Source organism: Macaca mulatta, chromosome 4 (assembly GCF_049350105.2).
Source record: "Macaca mulatta isolate MMU2019108-1 chromosome 4, T2T-MMU8v2.0, whole genome shotgun sequence".
NCBI lineage: Eukaryota > Metazoa > Chordata > Mammalia > Primates > Cercopithecidae > Macaca > Macaca mulatta.
The window spans coordinates 139,521,830-139,542,414 of NC_133409.1; the positions used below are offsets into that span (position 1 = coordinate 139,521,830).

At 37.7% G+C, this 20,585-nt stretch overlaps 1 protein-coding gene across 12 annotated transcripts in view; it reads right to left on the reverse strand.

The window, feature by feature from the left end:
- Positions 1-20,585, reverse strand: part of UBR2 (ubiquitin protein ligase E3 component n-recognin 2) — a 130,254-nt gene that overhangs the window by 73,376 nt on the left and 36,293 nt on the right. For 10 of the 12 annotated variants that reach the window (XR_013416375.1, XR_013416378.1, XR_013416377.1 and 7 more), the window contains exons 5-11: positions 16,413-16,543; positions 14,291-14,429; positions 13,230-13,292; positions 7,613-7,733; positions 4,710-4,817; positions 3,793-3,881; positions 2,366-2,464 (exon numbers count right to left, since the gene is read on the reverse strand). Coding sequence is in view for 4 of the 12 variants with exons in the window: in XM_015136358.3 (XP_014991844.3) it covers positions 2,366-2,464; positions 3,793-3,881; positions 4,710-4,817; positions 7,613-7,733; positions 13,230-13,292; positions 14,291-14,429; positions 16,413-16,543 (750 nt within the window). In the remaining 8 variants the exon portion in view is untranslated. Of the gene's footprint in view, positions 1-2,365; positions 2,465-2,534; positions 2,634-3,792; positions 3,882-4,709; positions 4,818-7,612; positions 7,734-13,229; positions 13,293-14,290; positions 14,430-16,412; positions 16,544-20,585 lie in introns of all 12 variants that reach the window. The other 2 variants (XM_077999897.1, XM_015136357.3) reach the window with 1 other exon arrangement.

Consider the following 20,585-nt stretch of genomic DNA (forward strand, 5'->3'; position numbering starts at 1 on the left):
GGTTCAACCATTATGGAAAAGAGTTTGGTAGAACCTATTTAATCTGAATACATATATATCCAGATAGACCAGACAGATATAAGATGGACATATAAAAATCAGTAGTTTTCCTACATACTACCATAGCGTGTTTAAAAATATAAAAAGTTTACTATAGCATCAAAAATACAAAACATATAACCTTAATTTAAAAATATTAAGACTAGCTGGGTGTGGTGGCATGCATCTGTGGTCTCAGCTACTTGGAAGGCTGAGGCAGGAGAACTGCCTGAGCCCAGGTGGTCAAGGCTGCAGTGAGCTGTGATCGTGCCACCTCACTCCAGCCTGAGTGGCAGATCAAGAACTTTTTTTTTTTTTTTGAGATGGAATCTTGCTCTGTCGCCCAGGCTGGAGTGCAGTGGCCGGATCTCAGCTCACTGCAAGCTCTGCCTCCCGGGTTCATGCCATTCTCCTGCCTCAGCCTCCGGAGTAGCTGGGACTACAGGCGCCCGCCACCTTGCCCGGCTAGTTTTTTGTATTTTTTAGTAGAGACGGGGTTTCACCGTTTTAGCCAGGATGGTCTCGATCTCCTGACCTCGTGATCCACCCGTCTCGGCCTCCCAAAGTGCTGGGATTACAGGCTTGAGCCACCGCACCCGGCCTTATTTCATCTTTTTGAAAAAGGCCTAAGAATAAGCGAAAACATTTTGGAAAATAATAAAGGAGATTTAAGCTATCAAATGAAATGGGATTTAAGATGTCAAAATGGAATATTAAGCTACAAATAATTATTACAACTGTGGTACTGGCATGGAAATGGACAAAAAGATCAATGGAGGAGGGAAGCACAGATACGAAAACACATAGGATCATCTCAGAGGCTTCTGGAACTCAACCCTGACTAAACTAAAAGCATCACTTTCCCTCTTTACAAATGCTAATCATTCAGCAAGTGGCACAACATCTACTCAGCAGCAAGCCAGACACTTTCGAATCATCCTTATATTCCTCCTTCAAATCCAACATCCAATTCGTCAGCAAGTCTAACAACCCTCAACCCACTTAGCCAGTTCTGTAGATTTCACCACCTAAAAATATCCCTCATGATTCATATTCATTTTCAGCATCCCAGTTCAAGTTACCATCAGTTTTTGCCTGGGTCATCGCGTTAGCATCTAATTAGGTTTCCCACACTCACTTTTATCCCCGTCCAAATTTATTCTCCAAATTACAGACAGCATGATCTTTTAAAATCACAAATGTAATTATGTAAATACCACTTAAAACTCTTTAATGCCTTCTCACGTTCTTAAGACAAAATGCAAAATCCTTAATTTGGCCTATCATAATAGCTCATTAACGGGTAAACAGACTCCAGACAGCTTCCACTGTATTAGAATATATCCTTTAACATATAAGTAATATGGGAAAAAATTCAGTTATTTTTAATATGCCTTATTAATAAAGTAACTATAAAATGCTCTTAAACCTTTTCACTCAGGTTCAAGAATCTTCAAGCGTCCTCGTTTTCCTCTATTTGCCATAGAGGTAATGCTCCCCTACTCCTCCTAGTTTTCTCAATTGCTCGTCCCTTTGCATGGACCTTCCCTCATGCCCTTGCATAAAGGCACCTTTCTTAGAGAAGCCCTGAACTGTGGGAAAAGGTCAGGTCTCTTGTTATTATCTCTCGAACCAACCAAATTTTCATTGTGATTCTGATTAACTATTTATATAACTCTTTCCCACTATGTAAGTTTGATGAGGGAAGGGTCACATTTGTTACTGTTTACTGTTACATTCTCAAAGTCTAGAACTGTGCCCAATAAATAGGTGTTTCTTAAATTTGCTGAACAAATTAAATATGAATTTTAATTATATATATAGAGCTAAAACATAATGATGCCTTCATGGGCAACTCGTGAAGCTCAGTAAAAGACCACCCAATCATCATGATTCAATTGCCTTAGCTACATCTCCCCTTTTGGGAGGGAGTTGAGAGGAGGACTTCTCAAATTGTGAGACGGTGTACGACATGCTGTCTAATTCTAATGTCAAGGATAATTTGTGAAATCAATCGGCTTAATGTGAACTAATCAGTTCAAAATATCAGGGAAGTACTATGAGAAATTACAGATTGTTTCCCTCTCCTTTACTCTGAAGAGAAAGTATAAATTAAGTCTAAATGACTTCCCCCGCCCCACCAGATTACTTTGATATTCAAGGTTATATTCTAGTATAAGAATAGTTGAAGGCGTTTGAAGTCTGATTACCCATTAATAAAATACTATTCTTTTCAGGAATATACAGACTTTAGTTCTCTATCATTTTAAGGCTTTACTTCTGTTAATGGAAAACAAGAAAGTTCTTCTAGTCTTTCAGTACTTACAAGTGAAGGAACCGTGAATATCTGAACCGAGAGGTCTGCGACTGAAAACTCTCTGTCGTGGTCATCTGTCACATAATCACTCTGCAAACGCTCATAGTTCTATTAAGAAGGCAAAAAAAGGCAAGGAGTGCCAGCTATCAGTTACAAAGAAAAGGCAAGCACTACTCACCAGAGTAGGTGCGGTGAAGAACTGGACAGACAGAGCAGTCACCGACACTGCTCGCTCGTGATCATCCTCCATAAAATCTCTCTGCAACTGCTGGTAATTCTAAACAACAAGGGGGAGATTCACCTCTAATCCACATTGACCAAATGTTTAAGGATTATAATGAAAAGTCAGTGCTGGAGGAAGTCAAGAAGATAATACTGCTATAAGAACAATAACTGGAATGATTTCTACCAATAGAATCCTGTATAGATATTGATTCACTATGGAATCTGTGGAATCCTGTACAAATACTGATTCTTTCTTCTGGAGCACAATGGCAGTTTACCAGCCCAAGTAGGCAGTAACAGCTATTAAGCTCCCAGGTGTCACTGCACGCCGGTAGAGTTAAACCACAGCAGCATTACACTGTTTCTGATGAAGTCAGACTTTCATTACTTCTGCATCATATCAGAATCATCTGATGACTCTTCCAAAGCATACATGCTTGGGCCCCCATTCTTGGCTGATCTGTTTCAGTAGATTTGAGAATGGAACATAACACATGTATTTTGAAAGAGCTCTCCAAGTGATTCTCATATACTTCCCAATTCAGGTGAATGCAAAAAAATAAGCAGCTAGGTTACGCACATGCTGCTAAAAGGGATAACTTAATTCAACTATATCAATAACCTAGAGTTTTGAAGAGACCTTGTTTCTTAAAAAAAAAAAAAAAGCAAAATACATGTTTTCTTTAGCACAAAATAGCTGCAATCTATTTATAAAATCAAAGTTTTCTAAATATAATTTTCTAACAAAATATACAGGCTATTTAATTTGGATCATGCCCACCCCCCAAAAAAAAATCTGTAATTTTTTTAAAGACTAAGACTGCAATGTTAATTTTAAAATGCACAAATATATTTATTAAATCATATCCATATATATGTCATTTAAACTGAGATTAGTTTCCTTATATGAATTTTAATAGAAAATATACCACAATTCACAATGGCATAGGTTTAAACTCTTCATTTATTATTTCATAAAAATTGCATAATAGATGGATACTCATGTTATCACAGGAGGTGATGAACAAGAGGTCTCACTGCTATAATTTTATTCTATTGATAGAGAATGAAAAGATTTATTAAGTTTCTTAGAATTTAATATCAACATATTGACATATTACTATTAGATGTTAATTTTTTGAAGCCTAGATATAATTATGGGCATAGTTATTCTATATATAACTTATTTTGAAAATTGAAAAGCCACTTACTTTTGCAAATCGAACAGCAAACAGTTTCTTGTATTTCAAATCCATAAGCAGACTGCTCATGAACAACTGATGATATACGCTCCTAGCACCTTGTAGAAAAAGATCATGGTATAAGATAAGGACACGCCAAACAATTAGATTTCTCAAGTTTTATGTGATCTACAGTGGGTTTTTTTTTTTTTTTTTAAACTTCTGAGACAGTATCTTGCTGCGTTGCCCAGGCTGGTCTTAAACTCCTGGGCTCACGCAATCCTCCTGCCTCAGCCTCCCAAAGTGCCGGCATTACAAGTGTGAACCGCCATGCCCAGCCAACACAGTTTTTTTTTTTTTTTTTTTTTTAAAAGAGATAGGGTCTTGCTTTGTTGCTCAGGCTGAACTCAAACTCCTAGCTCAAGTGATCCTCTTGCCTCAGCCTCTTGTGTAGCTGGGACTACAGGCACATATCACTGAGAATGGCTTGTATTTTAAGCCTCAAAAACAAAAGTAAGCCATATATGGTGGTATGCACGTGTAGTCCCAGCTACGAGAGAGCCTGAGAAGGGAGAATTGCTTGAGCCCAAGAGTTTAAGGCTGCAGTGATCAATGATCATGCCACTGCACTCCAGCCTGGGCAACAGAGTGAGATCCTGTCCCTTCAAAAAAGGAGCAAATACCTGTTTTCCTTAGCACAAAATATTTGCAATCTGTTTATAAAACCAAATTTTCTAAACATAATTCTGTAACAAAATACAAAGTCCATTAAAGTTGGATTATGGACCCCTCCCCCACCAAATCTATATTTTTCAAAGACTAAGACTGCAATGCTAATTTTAAAAAGTAAAAATACATTTATTAAACATCTTCCCAAATGATAAAGTTTCACATCCCAATTAGTTATATAGGTTCCTCCACACCTTAAAAGTAGTTAAAAGATTCACCTTTCCATAATTTGGAATCACTAAGCATCAGTCTGTCCACTAGAGAAGAGTTTTCACCATCTGGCCCTTCCTGCAAACCAACTTGACATAAAATCCGGCGAAGGCCATCTTTAAATAGAAGGAAAAATAGTAATGAGATAGCAACTTCAAATATTAAAGTGACATTTTAGTAGACGTTCAAATGGATCTGTAGAGTTTTAAGTGTTTTATTAAAGGTCAAATTTATTCAGAAAAAGCAAACATGTTAACAGTTTTATTAATATTTTAACAAAAAGGAAATGAATTTCAAATCTCACATCACACACTACTACTCCTGAATGTCAAAACATATGCTTGTCATAAAGGCAATAATCTCTTGTGCTTTAATGAATTTAATTAAAGAGAAAAACATCCAAAAACCACTTAATATTGTTCTTCAAGCACTAATTAAATCAGATTACAGTAAAAGTGTTATACATTCCATAACTGAAATATAAAACATGCTACCATTTAAAAGGAGGAATGCATGACTTCTGCACTATAATATATACCAGTACATTTTATTAATGTTTCATAAAAAATGCTTCATTCATTAAACAAAAACTTATTGTGGACTTGCCATGTGAGAGACCCTGGAAAACACATTACTACAACCTTTTAAATGTAAACTTTAGAAATGTTCTTCAAATATTAATATAAGCATTAAAATAACCAAAACTTTAACTTGTTCCATACATACATATATATACACACACACATATATACACACATATATACACACATATGCCTGGGATTACAGGCATGCGCCACCACACCTGACTAAATTTTGTATTTTTAGTATAGACGGGGTTTCACACCATGTTGGACAGGCTGGTCTGAACTCTTGGGCTCAAGTGATCCACTTGCCTTGGCCTCTCAAAGTGCTGGGATTACAGACGTCAGCCACTGCGCCTGGTCCCATACTTTATAATTTAAATCACTGTTTTCATCTTTTTCAAGCATGCAAAATAATAAAAAATTTAAAAATGGAATAATTTTTAATTATAAAAGCTGTCAAACAGAAATCCTTTAAAAGGCTAAAGAGAAGACCTATGTAAGTATTAAATAGGAATATATAAATTATTGATAAATATCTCAAAGAAAATTTTCAGCAGGACATTACTTCCATTATACTCTTCATTAATACTGTAGCACAACACTTGGCATGCAGGTATCCAATGGAAAATACCAAAATAAAGAATATGGGGCTAAGAAAAATAATTGGAAAGATATTTGTTTATTTTCTTTTAAAAAAAATTTTAGATAGAGACGGGGTCTCCCTATATTACCCAGGCTGGTCTATGAACTCCTGGGCTCGAGGGATCCTCCCACCTCAGCCTCCCAGAGAGTTGTGACTAGAGGAGCGGGCCACCGTGCTGGCCTGGAAAGATAACTTATAAATTATCTTTTAAAGTAAACACATTCTCTTAATCTTCCACACCTCTGTATTTTCAACTCTCAGTTCTGTGTAGTAATGTTCTTTTTTAAAAAAGGATGAGTTTGAGTCCTTTGTAGGGACTTGGATGCAGCTGGAATCCATCATTCTTAGCAAACTATCACAAGAACAGAAAACCAAACACCGCATGTTCTCACTCATAGGTGGGAACTGAACAATGAGATCACTCGGACTCAGGAAGGGGAACATCACACACCGGGGCCTATCATGGGGAGGGGGGAGGGGGGAGGGATTGCACTGGGAGTTATACCTGATGTAAATGACGAGTTGATGGGTGCAGCACAGCAACATGGCACAAGTATACATATGTAACAAACCTGCACGTTATGCACATGTACCCTACAACTTAAAGTATAATAATAATAAATAAATTATTAAAAAAAAAAAAAGCCCTTCAAAACAAATGTATTCAAATTTTTCTTTACAGTAAACATCTGAATGTCACTTATCCACAGTCTTGCCTGAAGAACAGCATAACAGCTTATATTGATCTCTGTTTTACGCTTTACTGTTACACACCAGGCTTGTATTTTTGGCTGCGGATATGAGGATTCTTAATTCTTACCATTACATAAAGAAAAATGATTGAATTTCTAGACCCTGGAAGTTTTTTTTTTTTTTTTTTGAGACAGAGTTTCACTCTTTTTCCCAGGATGGAGTGAAGCGGCGTGATGTTGGCTCACTGCAACCTCTGCTTCCCGGGTTCAAGTGATTCTCCTGCCTCAGCCTCTTGAGTAGCTGGGATTACAGGTGCATGCCACCATGCCCAGCTAATTTTTGTATTTTTAGTAGAGTTTTGCCATGTTGGCCAGGCTGGTCTTGAACTCCTGACCTCAGGTTATCCACCCGCCCTGGCCTCCCAAAGTGCTAGGATTACAGGCATGAGCCATGGCACCCAGTGGAAATTTTTTTTTAAAACACAAATTGGTAACTTCCAATTTGCAAACTTTCAGAGTTGCAAGTTATTGGTAACCAAAAGTTGTAGGAATCAAAACAAAGAAATCAACATTAGTGTTTTATCATTTAAACAGCTAATCACTTAGGTTATTTACAGCAGCATTTTTCCAGCTTACTCAGTAGAAGAGTTCTGCAAAATGCTCCACTAAAAAAAGTTAAAAAAAAAAAAAAAGTTTGTGAAATGTACATTGCATTGTATTAGCATATTAATGTCCTTTACAATTGTTTAAACCAATGTTTCCTGCGTTTATTTGAATAGAGAATCCTTTGTGTGCATATAAAAAATATCCAGTATGACAAAATTTGTTAAACATAGGATTTTTTCTTGCATAAAGATATTTTGAAATGGTATTTTAAAATGTAAAATTAAAGCAGGAAATTATTCCAGTTGACATTTTTTCCAAAACAGTTTTGCAAGGGTATATTGAGCTCATTTTTAATAGACAATTGGCATGAACTTTTATGAACCTACCTGAATATCCAATAATACTTCCCAGCCAAGACAAAAGTTTCAAACCAAAATTCTGATGTGCGACAATAGACGAATGCATAACTTGAACTTTGAGTGGCTTTGTCTGTCTACTGGTATTTCTCTTAAAAAGAAATGGCAACATTTAAAAATTAACTTAAAAAGCTATTCTATTGGCAGAACAAAGTTATTATTTTTACTTAATATAACCACACCATCATCATCACAGAATTTTTCATGGATGTAAGAAAATCACCATTCTCCTTGCCTTATTTAATTCGGATCCTAATTTTCTAGAGGAAATCTTAGGATTCATACAAAAAAATATGAAGGTTCCGCTAGTTTATGAGTAATCTGAATCTTTTTTTTTTTTTTCCTTTTTTTGAGGCGGAGTCTCGCTCTGTCACCCAGGCTGGAGTGCAGTGGTGCAATCTTGGCTCACCGCAACCTCTGCCTCTTGGGTCCAAGCGATTCTCCTGCCCTCAGCCTCCCAAGCAGCTGGGACTACAGATGCGCGCCATGACACCTGGGTAACTGTTGTATTTTTAGTAGAGACAGGTTTCACTATGTTGGCCAGGCTGGTCTTGATCCCTGACCTCAAGTGATCCACTTGCCTCAGTCTCCTAAAGTGCTGGGATTACAGGTGTGAGCCACTGCACCTGGCCAGTAATCTGAATCTTTAGTCCTATATTTGAAAATCTGCTATACCAATAATAAATGATTTAAATGTTTTAGCTTGCTTTATGGCTTTAATTTCTTAACGTAATTATGTACTTATTTAAATAATTTATTGCATAGATGTGATGCTATCAACTTTTTTTTTTTTGAGACGGAGCCTCACTCTGTCACCAGGCTGGAGTGCAGTGGTGTGATCTCTGCTCACTGCAACCTCTGCCTCCCAGTTTCAAGCTATTCTTCTGCCTCAGCTTCCTGAGTAGCTGGGACTACAGGTGCGCACCATCATGCCTGGCTAGTTTTTGTATTTTTAGTAGACACAGGGTTTCATCATGTTGGCCAGGATGGTCTCGATCTCTTGACCTCATGATTTGCCTGCCTCAGCCTCCCAAAGTGCTGGGATTACAGGCACGAACCACTGTGCCCAGCCCATGTTATGAACTTTTTTTTTTTTTTTTAATCATAGCTGGGCACGGTAGCTCACATCTGTAATGCCAGCACTTTGGGAGGCTGAGGCAGGCAGATCACCTGAGGTCAGGAGTTTGAGACCAGCCTGACCAACATGGTGAAATCCCGTCTCTACAAAAAATACAAAAATTAGCCGGGTGTGGTGGAACATGCCTGTAATCCCAGCTACTTGGGAGGCTGAGGCAGGAGAATCATTTGAACTTGGGAGGTAAAGCTTGCGGTGAGCCGAGATCGCACCATTGCACTCCAGCCTGGGCAATAAGAGTGAAACTCTGTCTCAAAAAAAAAAAAAAAAAAAAAAAAAAAGGTAAAATACATATAAAACTTTCATCTTAGCCATTTTTATTTGTACAGTTCGGTATTAAGTACATTCATACTGTTGTGAAACTAGTCCCCAGAACTCTTTATCTTGTAAAAGTGAAACTCTACATAATACCTAATAAAGAGCAAGTCCCTGCTACTTTCTTCCCCTAGCACCTAGCAACCACCATTCTGCCTCTTTCTGTGTCTGTGGATATGACAATGCTAGGTAGGTCATATAAGTAGAATCATATGGTATTTATCTTTTTGTTACCAGCTTATTTCACTTAGCATAATGTTCTCAAGATCCAATCATGTTGTAGCATGTATCAGAACTTCCTTCCTTTTTAAGACTAATATACCATTGCATGTATATACCACATTTTGTTTCTCCATTCCTTCATTAGCAGACACTTGGGTTGCTGCTACCTTTTGGCTATTGTGAATTATGGTGCTTGAACAGGGGTGTAAAATATCTCTTTGAAACCTGTTTTCAACTATTTTACAAATATACCCAGAAGCAAAATTGCTGGATCACATGGTAATTCTATTTTTAATGTTTTGAGGAATTGCTGGACTGTTTTCCACAGTGGCTATACCGTTTTACCTTCCTACAAGTAGTGCACAGAGGTTTTAATTTCTCCATATCCTTGCCAACACTTTTTTTCCCTTAGAGACGGAGTTTTGCCATGTTGCCCAGGATGGAGTGCAGAGGCTATTCACAGGTACCATCATCACATACTACAGCCTTGAACTCCTGGGCTCAAGCAATCCTCCCGCCTCAGCCTCCAGAGTAGCTGAGACTATAGGTGCATGCCTATCCTTGTTTATTTATTATTTGACAGAAGCCATCCTAATAGGTGTGAGGTGGTATCTTAGCTGCCTGTATATCTGCTCTGGAGAAATGTCTATTCAAGTCTATCAGCATCTTTTTTTTTTTTTTTTTAACAGGGTTTCACTCTGTTGCCCAGGCTGGAATGCAATGGCGTCATAACAGCTCACTGCAGCCTCGACCTCCCGGGCTCAAGCAATCCTCTTACCTTAGCTTCCCAAATAGTTGGGACTACAGGCATGCGCCACCACGCCTGGCTAACTTTTGTTATTTTTATTTATTTTTTTTGTAGAAACGGGATTTTGTCATGTTGCTTAGGCTGGTCTCAAACTCTTGGGCTTAAGCAATCTGCCTGCCGTGGCCTCCCAAAATGCTGGGATTACAGGAGTGAGCCGACGTGCTTGGCCAGCACTTTTTAAAGAATGTGTTTACCCCTTTTTATTTTTGGATCATCCTTTTACTCTCTGTCCATCTGTTCTCTATAACATACATTAACATAGTAAGTTTTTGTATATATTCTCCATTTACACATATTTAAATACACATATTAAATACATTTCTAAAGATTTGTTAGTTTGACTTATGAAAATCAAATACTACACATGCTTTTGTGCATCTTAGCTTTCATTGATTTTTTTCTGTTAACGACTGCATAATTTTCTGTGGTGTGGACTTATTAAAACATCCTTCAGAGAAGGGTATACATCTTCTCTGTTTCCAGTCCTCTGTGACTACAAAAAAAGCAGTACTGTACTGAACACACTGTGTACACACTTACTGGTACTTGTATTTCTATGAGATAAATTTCTAGGTGAGGTAAAGCTTTAACATGTTACTAGATCATTTTCCTCAAATGCAGCAACTTATTGTTAAGCATGTATTCCTAGTCTCTGCATCTCTGCAAGATATTTTATCATCCTAACTTCATGTATATTGACCAGCTAGATTTTCTGTTATGATCTGTCTTTTCATATCCTTTGCCCATTTTCTATTTTATTGTTTGTTCCCTACTTGATAATCTGTAAGTACAGTTTCTGATATATTATTAAATTGAATATGCTGAAACATTAAGGAAGAATTTCTTAAATAAGACACAAAACATACAAATTATAAAGAAAAATATATCTTTTGCTACATTAAAATTTAAAGTTTTTGCTCAATGAAAGGCACTGCAACAAACTTAAATGAGTAAGAAAAGGACAATCCAACAGAAAAAATAAGAATATGAATAGGAAATTTGCCAAAAAGAAAACTTAAATGACCAATAGAATAAATACAAGATATTTAAAAATCAAGGAAAATGCAAATTTGACTGATGAAATTTCACACACATGAGATTGGCAACTTTTTTTTTTTTTTTTTTTGCTTAACACAAGACCTTGTTCTGTCACCCAAGCTAGAGTGCACTCGTGTAATCAAAGCTCACTATACCCTTGGACTCCTGGGCTCAGGCAATCCTTCTACCTCAGCCTCCTGAGTAGTTAGGACTACATGTGTGCACCATCATGCCTGGCTAATTTTTCAATTTTTTTTTTTTTTGTAGAGTCAGGGTCTTCCTCTGTTGCCCAGGCTGGTCCCAAACTCTTGGCCTCAAGTGATCCTCTTGTCTCTACTTTCCAAAGTGCTAGGATTACAGGATTACAGGTGTGAGCCACAGTGTCTGGCCCAGATTGGCAAAATTTAAAAATTTGACAGTATATAGTTTTAACAAAGATGTGGAGAAACGGGCGCTCTCATACACTGCTGGTGGGAAAGTATATTGGTACCACAGTTTTGGAGATGAACTAGGCAAAATCTAGTAAAGCTGAGAATGTCCATACCCTAAAAACTCAGAAATTCCATTTCTTGGTATATACTGTAGGGAAACTTTTGCATCTATGCAAAAAGGAGACAAAACAATGCCCATAGCAGGAGTATTTGTCACAGCAAAAAACTGAAAACATCCTAATTGCCTATCAACAGGAGAATAAATTGTGGTATAATCATCATGAAATACTATACAATGTTTAAAAAAATGAATGAACTGCAGCAACGTGTATCAACACAGATAAACCTAAAAACAACACTGAAAAGGCAAGCTGCAGTGTAATACATTCAGTATGTATTTTGTTACATAATGTTTAAAGACCCCCAAATCAATCTATATAATGTTGATGGATATTTAATATATGAAATATAAAGGAATGCACAAGAATGAAAAAAGTAAATTAAGTAATTATTGCTAGGGAAGGAGAAAGGATAATGGGGGAAACCCCTTCTCTACCAAAAATACAAAAAAACCCCCAAAAAACAAATAGCCAGGAGTGATGGCACATGCCTGTAGTCCCAGCTACTCAGGAGGTTGAGGCACAAGAATTGCTTGAACCCAGGAGGCAGAGGTTGCAGTGAGCGGAGATCATGCCACTAAACTCCAGCCTAGGTGACAGAGAAAGACTCTGTCTCAAACAACAACAACAACAACAGCAACAAAATGATAATAATACAGGGGCCTCCATACTACTTTATATATTTAAAATTTGAGGCCGGGTGTGGTGGCTTACACCTGTAATCCCAACACTTTGGGAGTCTGAGGCAGGTGGATCACTTGAGCCCAGGAGTTTGAGACCAGCCTGGACAACACGGTGAAACCCCATCTCTACTAGAGATACAAAAATTAGCTGGGTATGGTTATGCGCACCTGTAATCCCAGTTACTTAGAAGGCTGAGGCAGAATCACTTGAACCCAGAAGGCGGAGGAAGTTGCAGTGAGCCGATATTGTACCACTGCACTCCAGCCTGGGCAACAGAGACTCCTCGAGGGGGGGGGAAAGAAAAAGATAGATACAATTATTTTTTTAAAAGAATATTTACATAATATTCAGTTACATGGAGTAGTGAAAAATAAATTCTAATTTCTAAAAATAAATCCAAATGTGGAGAATAGTTTGCTTTTAGAAAGATGATACACTAATTGCTATGAGGATATGGAACATATTTTGCCATAAGGTACCAAGAAACAACTTTGCTTGCATTATAATCTTGATGCTTAAGGCCACTTTAATTTCTAAAAAGTAACAGAACATTCTACTAATTAAAAACAAAACAAAAAGCAAAAAACATTCTAAGACTGCTTTGATGGAGAAATGGAATATATCTTATCTAAATACTCATTTCCTGTATCAATCCTACACAGCTTTAAACTAGATAAAACAATAATGCAATATTTAAGAAACATTATCTTTAAACAGTTTTTGGTTAACATTGATCTTCATTCGAGAAAGCAGAAAGACATGTTCATAAATGCTGAAATTTGAAGCTAGTTTTAAACTAATAAAAATAATATAGGCATGTTTTAAAATTACTTACCACAATTACTGATTTTGCTTGCTCACAATACTGGAAGTCTCCATATCGAACAGACCTACGCCCCTGTAAATAAAGATATTTAAAATTAAGCTATAAAAATATTGTATTCAATATTAATAACTTTTAAACCAGTAAACAAACATGTTTAAGCATATAACAACTCTGATCAATTTTCTTTTTTTCTTTTTTTTTTTTTTTTTGAGACGGAGTCTCGCTCTGTCACCCAGGCTGGAGTGCACTGGCCGGATCTCAGCTCACTGCAAGCTCTGCCTCCCGGGTTTACGCCATTCTCCTGCCTCAGCCTCCCGAGTAGCTGGGACTACGGGTGCCTGCCACCTCGCCCGGCTAGTTTTTTTGTATTTTTTTTAAGTAGAGACGGGGTTTCACTGTGTTAGCCAGGATGGTCTCGATCTCCTGACCTCGTGATCCGCCCGCCTCGGCCTCCCAAAGTGCTGGGATTACAGGCTTGAGCCACCGTGCCCGGCCTTGATCAATTTTCAATATTTACAATCTTCATACTACTCATTGATAAATAAGTTAAAAGTTTCCTTCAAAGCTATGCTAACTTTTCCAAGCCATTAATATACTTCCTTGAACAAAACATTTATTCTTCTAGACATCTACAATTTCCATTTTCATAACTATATGTCCTCTTAAACTTTCTATCTGGCGATAGTTTATAGTTATACCCAACATACATTTGGGCCAATATTCAAATGAAATTTTTTTTTTTTTTTTTGAGATGGAGTCTCGCTCTGTCGCCCAGGCTGGAGTGCAATGGTGCAATCTTGGCTCATTGCAACCTCCGCCTCCTAGGTTCAAGTGATTCTCCTGCCTCAGCCTCCTGAGTAGCTGGGATTACAGGCGCATGCCACCACACCTGGCTAATTTTTGTATTTTTAGTAAAGACGGGGTTTCACCATGTTAGTCAGGCTGTTCTCGAACTCCTGACCTTGTGATCTGCCCGTCTCAGCCTCCCAAAGTGCTGGGATTACAGGCATGACAAATGAAATTTTAAGAAAAAAAATTCAATTTATTATCAACATGGTAAATTTACTTACATCTCGATCTACTGTAGTTGCAAAACCAATAGCTTCTTTTTGTGTACAGTTAACAGCTTTCTGAAGAGTATAAATAACTTGTTCATAGGTGTGAACCTCATCATTAAACAGCATGCAATAGTAGGTGTCACTCTTCTCTCTGTGGGATAAAATATTAATGATATATCAACCATCTATTTGCCTATTATCTTGCTCCAGGCTGACTTATTAAGAGACTACTTTGTCCTATGTGATGTGCTAGGTACTGAACACATATCTGTAAAGAATTCACCTGTGGTCCCGTGCTCTATGATACTACAGTCTGGTGGGCAAAATACATATTGCACATATGACTCTGTATAAACAGGTTTTTATCAAGAATAGAAAGTAGAGCAGGGTATAACAGGCCTGGGAGCTCAGAGAACTCTTGGAGAAGTAATCTGAGGACCAAAGTCAGAATTGGCTATCAGCAGCTCTCAACTGGGGGAAATTCCCCTCCATCTCTCATAGTTGACCATTTGGCAACATTTGGAGACAATTCTGGTTGTCAAGACTGGGGCCTGGGGTGCTGCTGGCATCTAGTGGGTAGACGCCAGGGATGTTGCTAAATATCTTGCAATTCACCAGACAGCCCCCATAACAAAAAATTAATCTGGCCCCTAATTCCAATAGTGCCAAGGTTGAGAAACCATGGGCCAGAGGAAGGTGAAAGCAAAGGTGCTAAGGTGGCAAAGGTAAACACTGGGAGATGGAGCACAAGGAAGAAGGGGGAGATTAGTATGACATTAGTCTGGTCTGGAGAAAGAAATCTTGAACAGCTTATAATGGTTTTTTAAGTTTGTTTTGAGATACGGTCTGTCGCCCAGGCTGGAGTGCAGTGGCACAACACGGCTCACTGCAGCCTCAACGACCCAGGTTCGATGGATCCTCCTGCCTCACGAATAGCTAGGACTACAGGCATATACCACTCTGCCCAGCTAATTTTTTAAGTTTTTGTAGAGATGGGGTCTTACTAGGCTGGTCTCCAACTCCTGGGCTCAAATGATCTACCTGCCTTGGCCTCCCAAAGTGCTAGGATCACAGGCATGAGCCATTGTGCCAAGCCAGCTTATATTTTGATTTTTGCCATTCTAAGGACAATCAAAAATTTGAGATAGGAGATATAATCAGAATCGTCTTAAAGTTCACTTTGGCTGCAGTGTAGAGAATGAATTGTAAGGGGTAAGAATGTACATGGCAGTCCAGTTAGGAGGCCATGCTGTCCCCAAATGAAATTAATTTGGACTAGGATACTACAGTATACTATACAACAACAATACTATAGTAAAAATCATGAGGTACTAAGTCATTTTCATCATTTCCAAAAAGGTATAGTCAACTCATTTTCTTAGAAAACACTTAACCTACAACTTATCTGAAACACAATTGAGAAAGCAAAAAAAAAAAAAAAAAAAAAAAAAAAAAAGGAGCACCAATGTCCCTCAGATCCTCATTCCAGCTTGTATTCATTCTAAACTATGACTAATTCCAACAAGCTTGGTCTTACTTCTAAGCAAGAAAGAAGGTTGTTTGAGACAAGCACACTAACAAGAAAAATAAAGCCCTAATCTTAATATATCTGTGGCAGAATCCAGTTCTCTGGTCACAAGTTTGTAACCTCAATAATTTAAGTAAAAATGGCAGATGTACACTAAAAAAGCACAGTGTGGAATAAATTTTATTAAAAGTCAGAATCAAAATGATTAAAATTGAATTTGAGCATTTATTCAAACCAGAAACCTCATTTATATCAAAGAGTTCATTCCCTAATGATATTAACATATAACAAAACAAAAAGTAAAGTTGTAAAGTTAATCTATCATTTTATCATACAATCAAAGAGAAAACTGGTTATGCCTGAAACCAGTCCTAGAGCTATGACAAAGCTTAAATCTGGCTACAAACCAACTAATCAACCAACCAGCCAACCAAACAGGGAGAAACCTCCACCAATTAAATGGATCACATGTTTTAAAACTACAAAATCAAAGTTATTGTTCTGCTAAAAACTCATTATTAAAAAATGACTATGCCCTATACTAGCTGTGTTAAAGTTAAAATTTAGCAGTTCTTCATACACAAAGAATAAACAGGTTATACTTACACCATCTCTAAATCTGCTGGCAATTCACTTTCTTTTTCCCAGGTTAATATTTCTACTGCATACCGAAACATAATAGCAAAAATGTTGTAAGTTCTTGCTATCACATCTTCTGATAAATGAACAAGAGGATCCTGAAAGAAACAACAGGAAAAATAAAAAATTAAAAAAGGGCAACCATGTACATTAATTTTCATTCTGCTTCCAACCCTCAAAATAGTATAGTAAAAAGTTAGCTGGTCTTCCAGCTTCAGCTTCTCTTCAGTGAATTTGATCCTATACATTACCACCCTACCAAATACAGCTTCTTAAAAGTTTTAGTTCAGAATAATCCAGTTATTCAATCAATTCAATCAAAATATTCAATGGCACTCAAATGCCTAATGAACACATCTAAACATTTTAGAATGGTATTCCATGACCTCAAAAACCTAACATCAAACCAATTTTATAGCTTTGTATCTTACTAACCCCCAATTTCTAGAATACACAAAGGACTATTACCTAAGGAAGGACAAGCAATATTGAGTTTTATAGGTATAAAAGAGAGCTTCATTTTGACAGTTTTAAAGGTGAGAACTCATGACTTTCAGAAAACTGCCTGTTGATGTTGTAAGAAGCACTCACTTGTCTACTTTCAGCAGGGTGAGATGTGTATGCATGTTAACAGGGAACTTCATACATTAGATCGAACAGTGAAAGAGTCACTGAATTTCTAGGATAATGTAAAAAAGTATTACTTTAAACATATGCTACGTTTAATCAAGGTAATTTTCAGTCAAGGCTGGCAAAATGTTTTGCACTATCTTTCATCTTCATGCTTTATGTTAAATCTAAACTCTTTAGTTTAATGGCTAAGTAGCATTATTTTCATTTCTCACATTAAAATAGTATGTTCCAACATCATGGGATGGGAATCAGTAGATCCCTGAAAATAAATACACACATATACACACACACACACACTCTGCATAAAAATAAAACATAGTGGAAAATATGAAATATGTATTTAATATTCATATAAAATAAATAATTACATTTTATAAAGTATATAATACTTGTTTTATAAATATATAATTAAATATATATTTGTATATATTAATGTGAATGTATATATACATACTCACAAACACATATCTGTGGAGACAGAACATTTTTGCATACCCACACCAAAGATGAGCCTAATGGAACTGATATAAAACAAACAGAGAAGGCGGAATAAAAGAATGGGAGGCTGGGCACAGTGGCTCACACCTGTAATCCCAGCACTTTGGGAGGCTGAGGCGGGTGGTTCACGAGGTCAGGAGATTGAAACCATCCTGGCTGACACAGTGAAACCCCGTCTCTACTAAAAATACAAAAAATTAGCCGGGCGTGGTGGAGGCCGCCTGTAGTCCCTGCTACTTGGGAGGCTGAGGTAGGAGAATGGCGTGAACCTGGGAGGCAGAGCTTGCAGTGAGCCCAGATCACACCACTGCACTCCAGCCTGAGTGACAGAGTGAGACTCTGTCTCAAAAAGAAAAGGGGGAAAAAAAAAAAAAAAAAGAATGGGCCAGGCACGGTGGCTCATGCCTGTAATCCCAGCACTTTGGGAGGCCAAGGGTGGATCACCTGAGGTCAGGAGTTCAAGACCAGCCTGGCCAAAGTGGTGAAACCTCATCTCTACTAAAAAAACACAAGTTAGTTGAGTGTGGTGGCGGTGCCTGTAATCCCAGCTACTTGGGAGGCTGAGACAGGAGAACTGCTTGAACCCAGGAGGTGGAGGCTGCAGTGAGCCGAGATCATGCCACTGTACTCCAGCCTGGGCAACAGAGCAAAACTCCGCCAAAAAAAAAAAAAAAAGAATGGAGAAAAAAGGACAAAGATGCCTAAAACAGATAGGTCTAAAACTTGAAGAAGGTAAATTTCCTTTTCTCAGTAAGAAGCAGATTTTTCAAATTTTAATAGCACCTTTTACCTATAACTCCTCTCATACAGGCTGCTTTATATGTCCCATCGAGGTTTGTTTTTTTTTTTTTGAGACAGAGTTTCACTCTTGTTGCCCAGGCTGGAGTGCAATGGCACGATCTCGGCTCACCGCAACCTCTACCTCCCGGGTTCAAGCAATTTTCCTGCCTCAGCCTCCTGAGTAGCTAGGATTACAGGCATGTGCCACCATGCCCGATTAATTTTGTATTTTTGGTAGAGACGGGGTTTCTTCATGTTGGTCAGGCTGGTCTCAAACTCCTGACCTCAGGTGTTCCACCTGCCTTGGCCTCCCAAAGTGCTGCGATTACAGGTGTGAGCCACTGTGCCCAGCCAGGTTTTTTTTTGTTTTGTTTTCTCTGTTAGAAGGTTTATTACTATTCGTTATGAAGTCTTTAGAAATCACTGACATGGTAAAATCACTTGTATACAAAAAGAATCAGAGCTGGTCCCTTCTGGGGTTTCAGACAAGAGTAAGTATTAATAATAATATGAACCTCATACGATACCAAAATAGAAAGTGGAATCAAAATTCAGCTTTCCTGGTGCTACTATCTCACCAAACAGTCATTCCATTTCTTACGGTTATATCCCATAAGACAAGAACATTTAAGGATTGAAGAGTTTGATAAATAGGGTTTTTAAAACTTTAATGGTCTTGGAACAGACACAACCACCAATGCTTGAGAATCCTAACCAATAGTTTCCAAACTCTATTTTACAAAAATCCCAGGGTCTGGTAGAGATGCTTCCTATTTGAATAAAAATGTCAGTTCCAAAATATAGTCTAGGCTGAACATGCTGGCTCATGCCTACAATCCCAGCACTTTGCGAGGCTGAGGTGGGAGGACTCCTGGAGCCCAAGAGTTTGAGACCAGCCTGGGCAATACAGTGACACCTCATCTCTACAAAAAAATTAAAAAATTAGCGGAGAGTAGTGGTGCATGATTGGGAAGCTGAGGTGGGACGACTGCTTGAGCCTGACTGGTAGAGGCTAAAGTGATCTTGACACTGCAACTTGACACTGCAACTTCTCCAACCCTGGGCAACAGAAAAAATACACTCTAAAATGTGTTACATTCCATATTGGAACACCAACTGATAATTTTTTTTTTGCTACATTAACCCAGTTTGAGGCAGGCCTAGACAGATTCTTCTGATATCTCCTTATACACACATTTTAACTTCTAAGAAATGTATCACTCATCATAAAGAATTATTTCTGCAGTGAAGAGATGCTACACCTGTACAAGTCTACTAATGTTATGATGGTAAATTAAATGTCAGGAAAGACTGAGACATTCCTGCTCAAATTGCCCTTTTCAGAGCATAAATCAGTTGGAACAATAAATGACATCCTATTGTATTATCTATTATTACTAATAATTTTAGCTCTCTGATTATATTTATGCTACAGAATGTTCATCTGTTGGTGAGTCTACTTTAACTTACTATTCTTTCAAGCTGGAAGAATGTAAGGCATGTTGTTAAAAAGGTTGTTAGTGGTTATTTTAGATGGCAGTAGGAATTATGGAGAACTTTATCTTTTATGCAGTATATTCCTATAATATTTGAATTTGTAAAATGTAAGCATGTATTACAATAAAGATTTTAACTGTTATCAGATGCAAAGTAGGTATGAATGAGGATTTTCTCCATACTGTCCAACTAAAAATATAGAAATAAACTAGAGGCTGCAGTCATTAAAACCACCTCACTTATCTCATAAACTGACTTTCTAACAACACACATTTCAATTTACAAAAAATAAATCTATTATTAATACCACTTCAATATTCTTTATTACTTTTTAAAATCAGATTTTCATTTAAAAAAACAATTCTGGCTGGGCATGGTGGCTCACACCTGTAATCCAAGCACTTCTGGAGGCTGAGGCAGAATTGCTTGACCCCAGGAGTTCGAGATCAGCCTAGCAGGGTATGGTGGTATGTGTCTGTGGTCGCAGCTACTAGGGAGGCTGATGTGGGAGAAATCGCTTGAGTTCATATGGTCAAGGCTGCAGTGAGCTGTGATTGCACCACTGTACTTCAGCCTGGGAAACAGAGCAAGACCTCATCTCAAAAAAACATAACAAAACAACATAACAAAACAAAACAAAAAAAACAAAACCAAATCCCAAACCACGCGATAATTCCGCCAAAAATGCTTTTTAAAACCAGTATAAGGTACTGTGTTAAGAATATCATTACT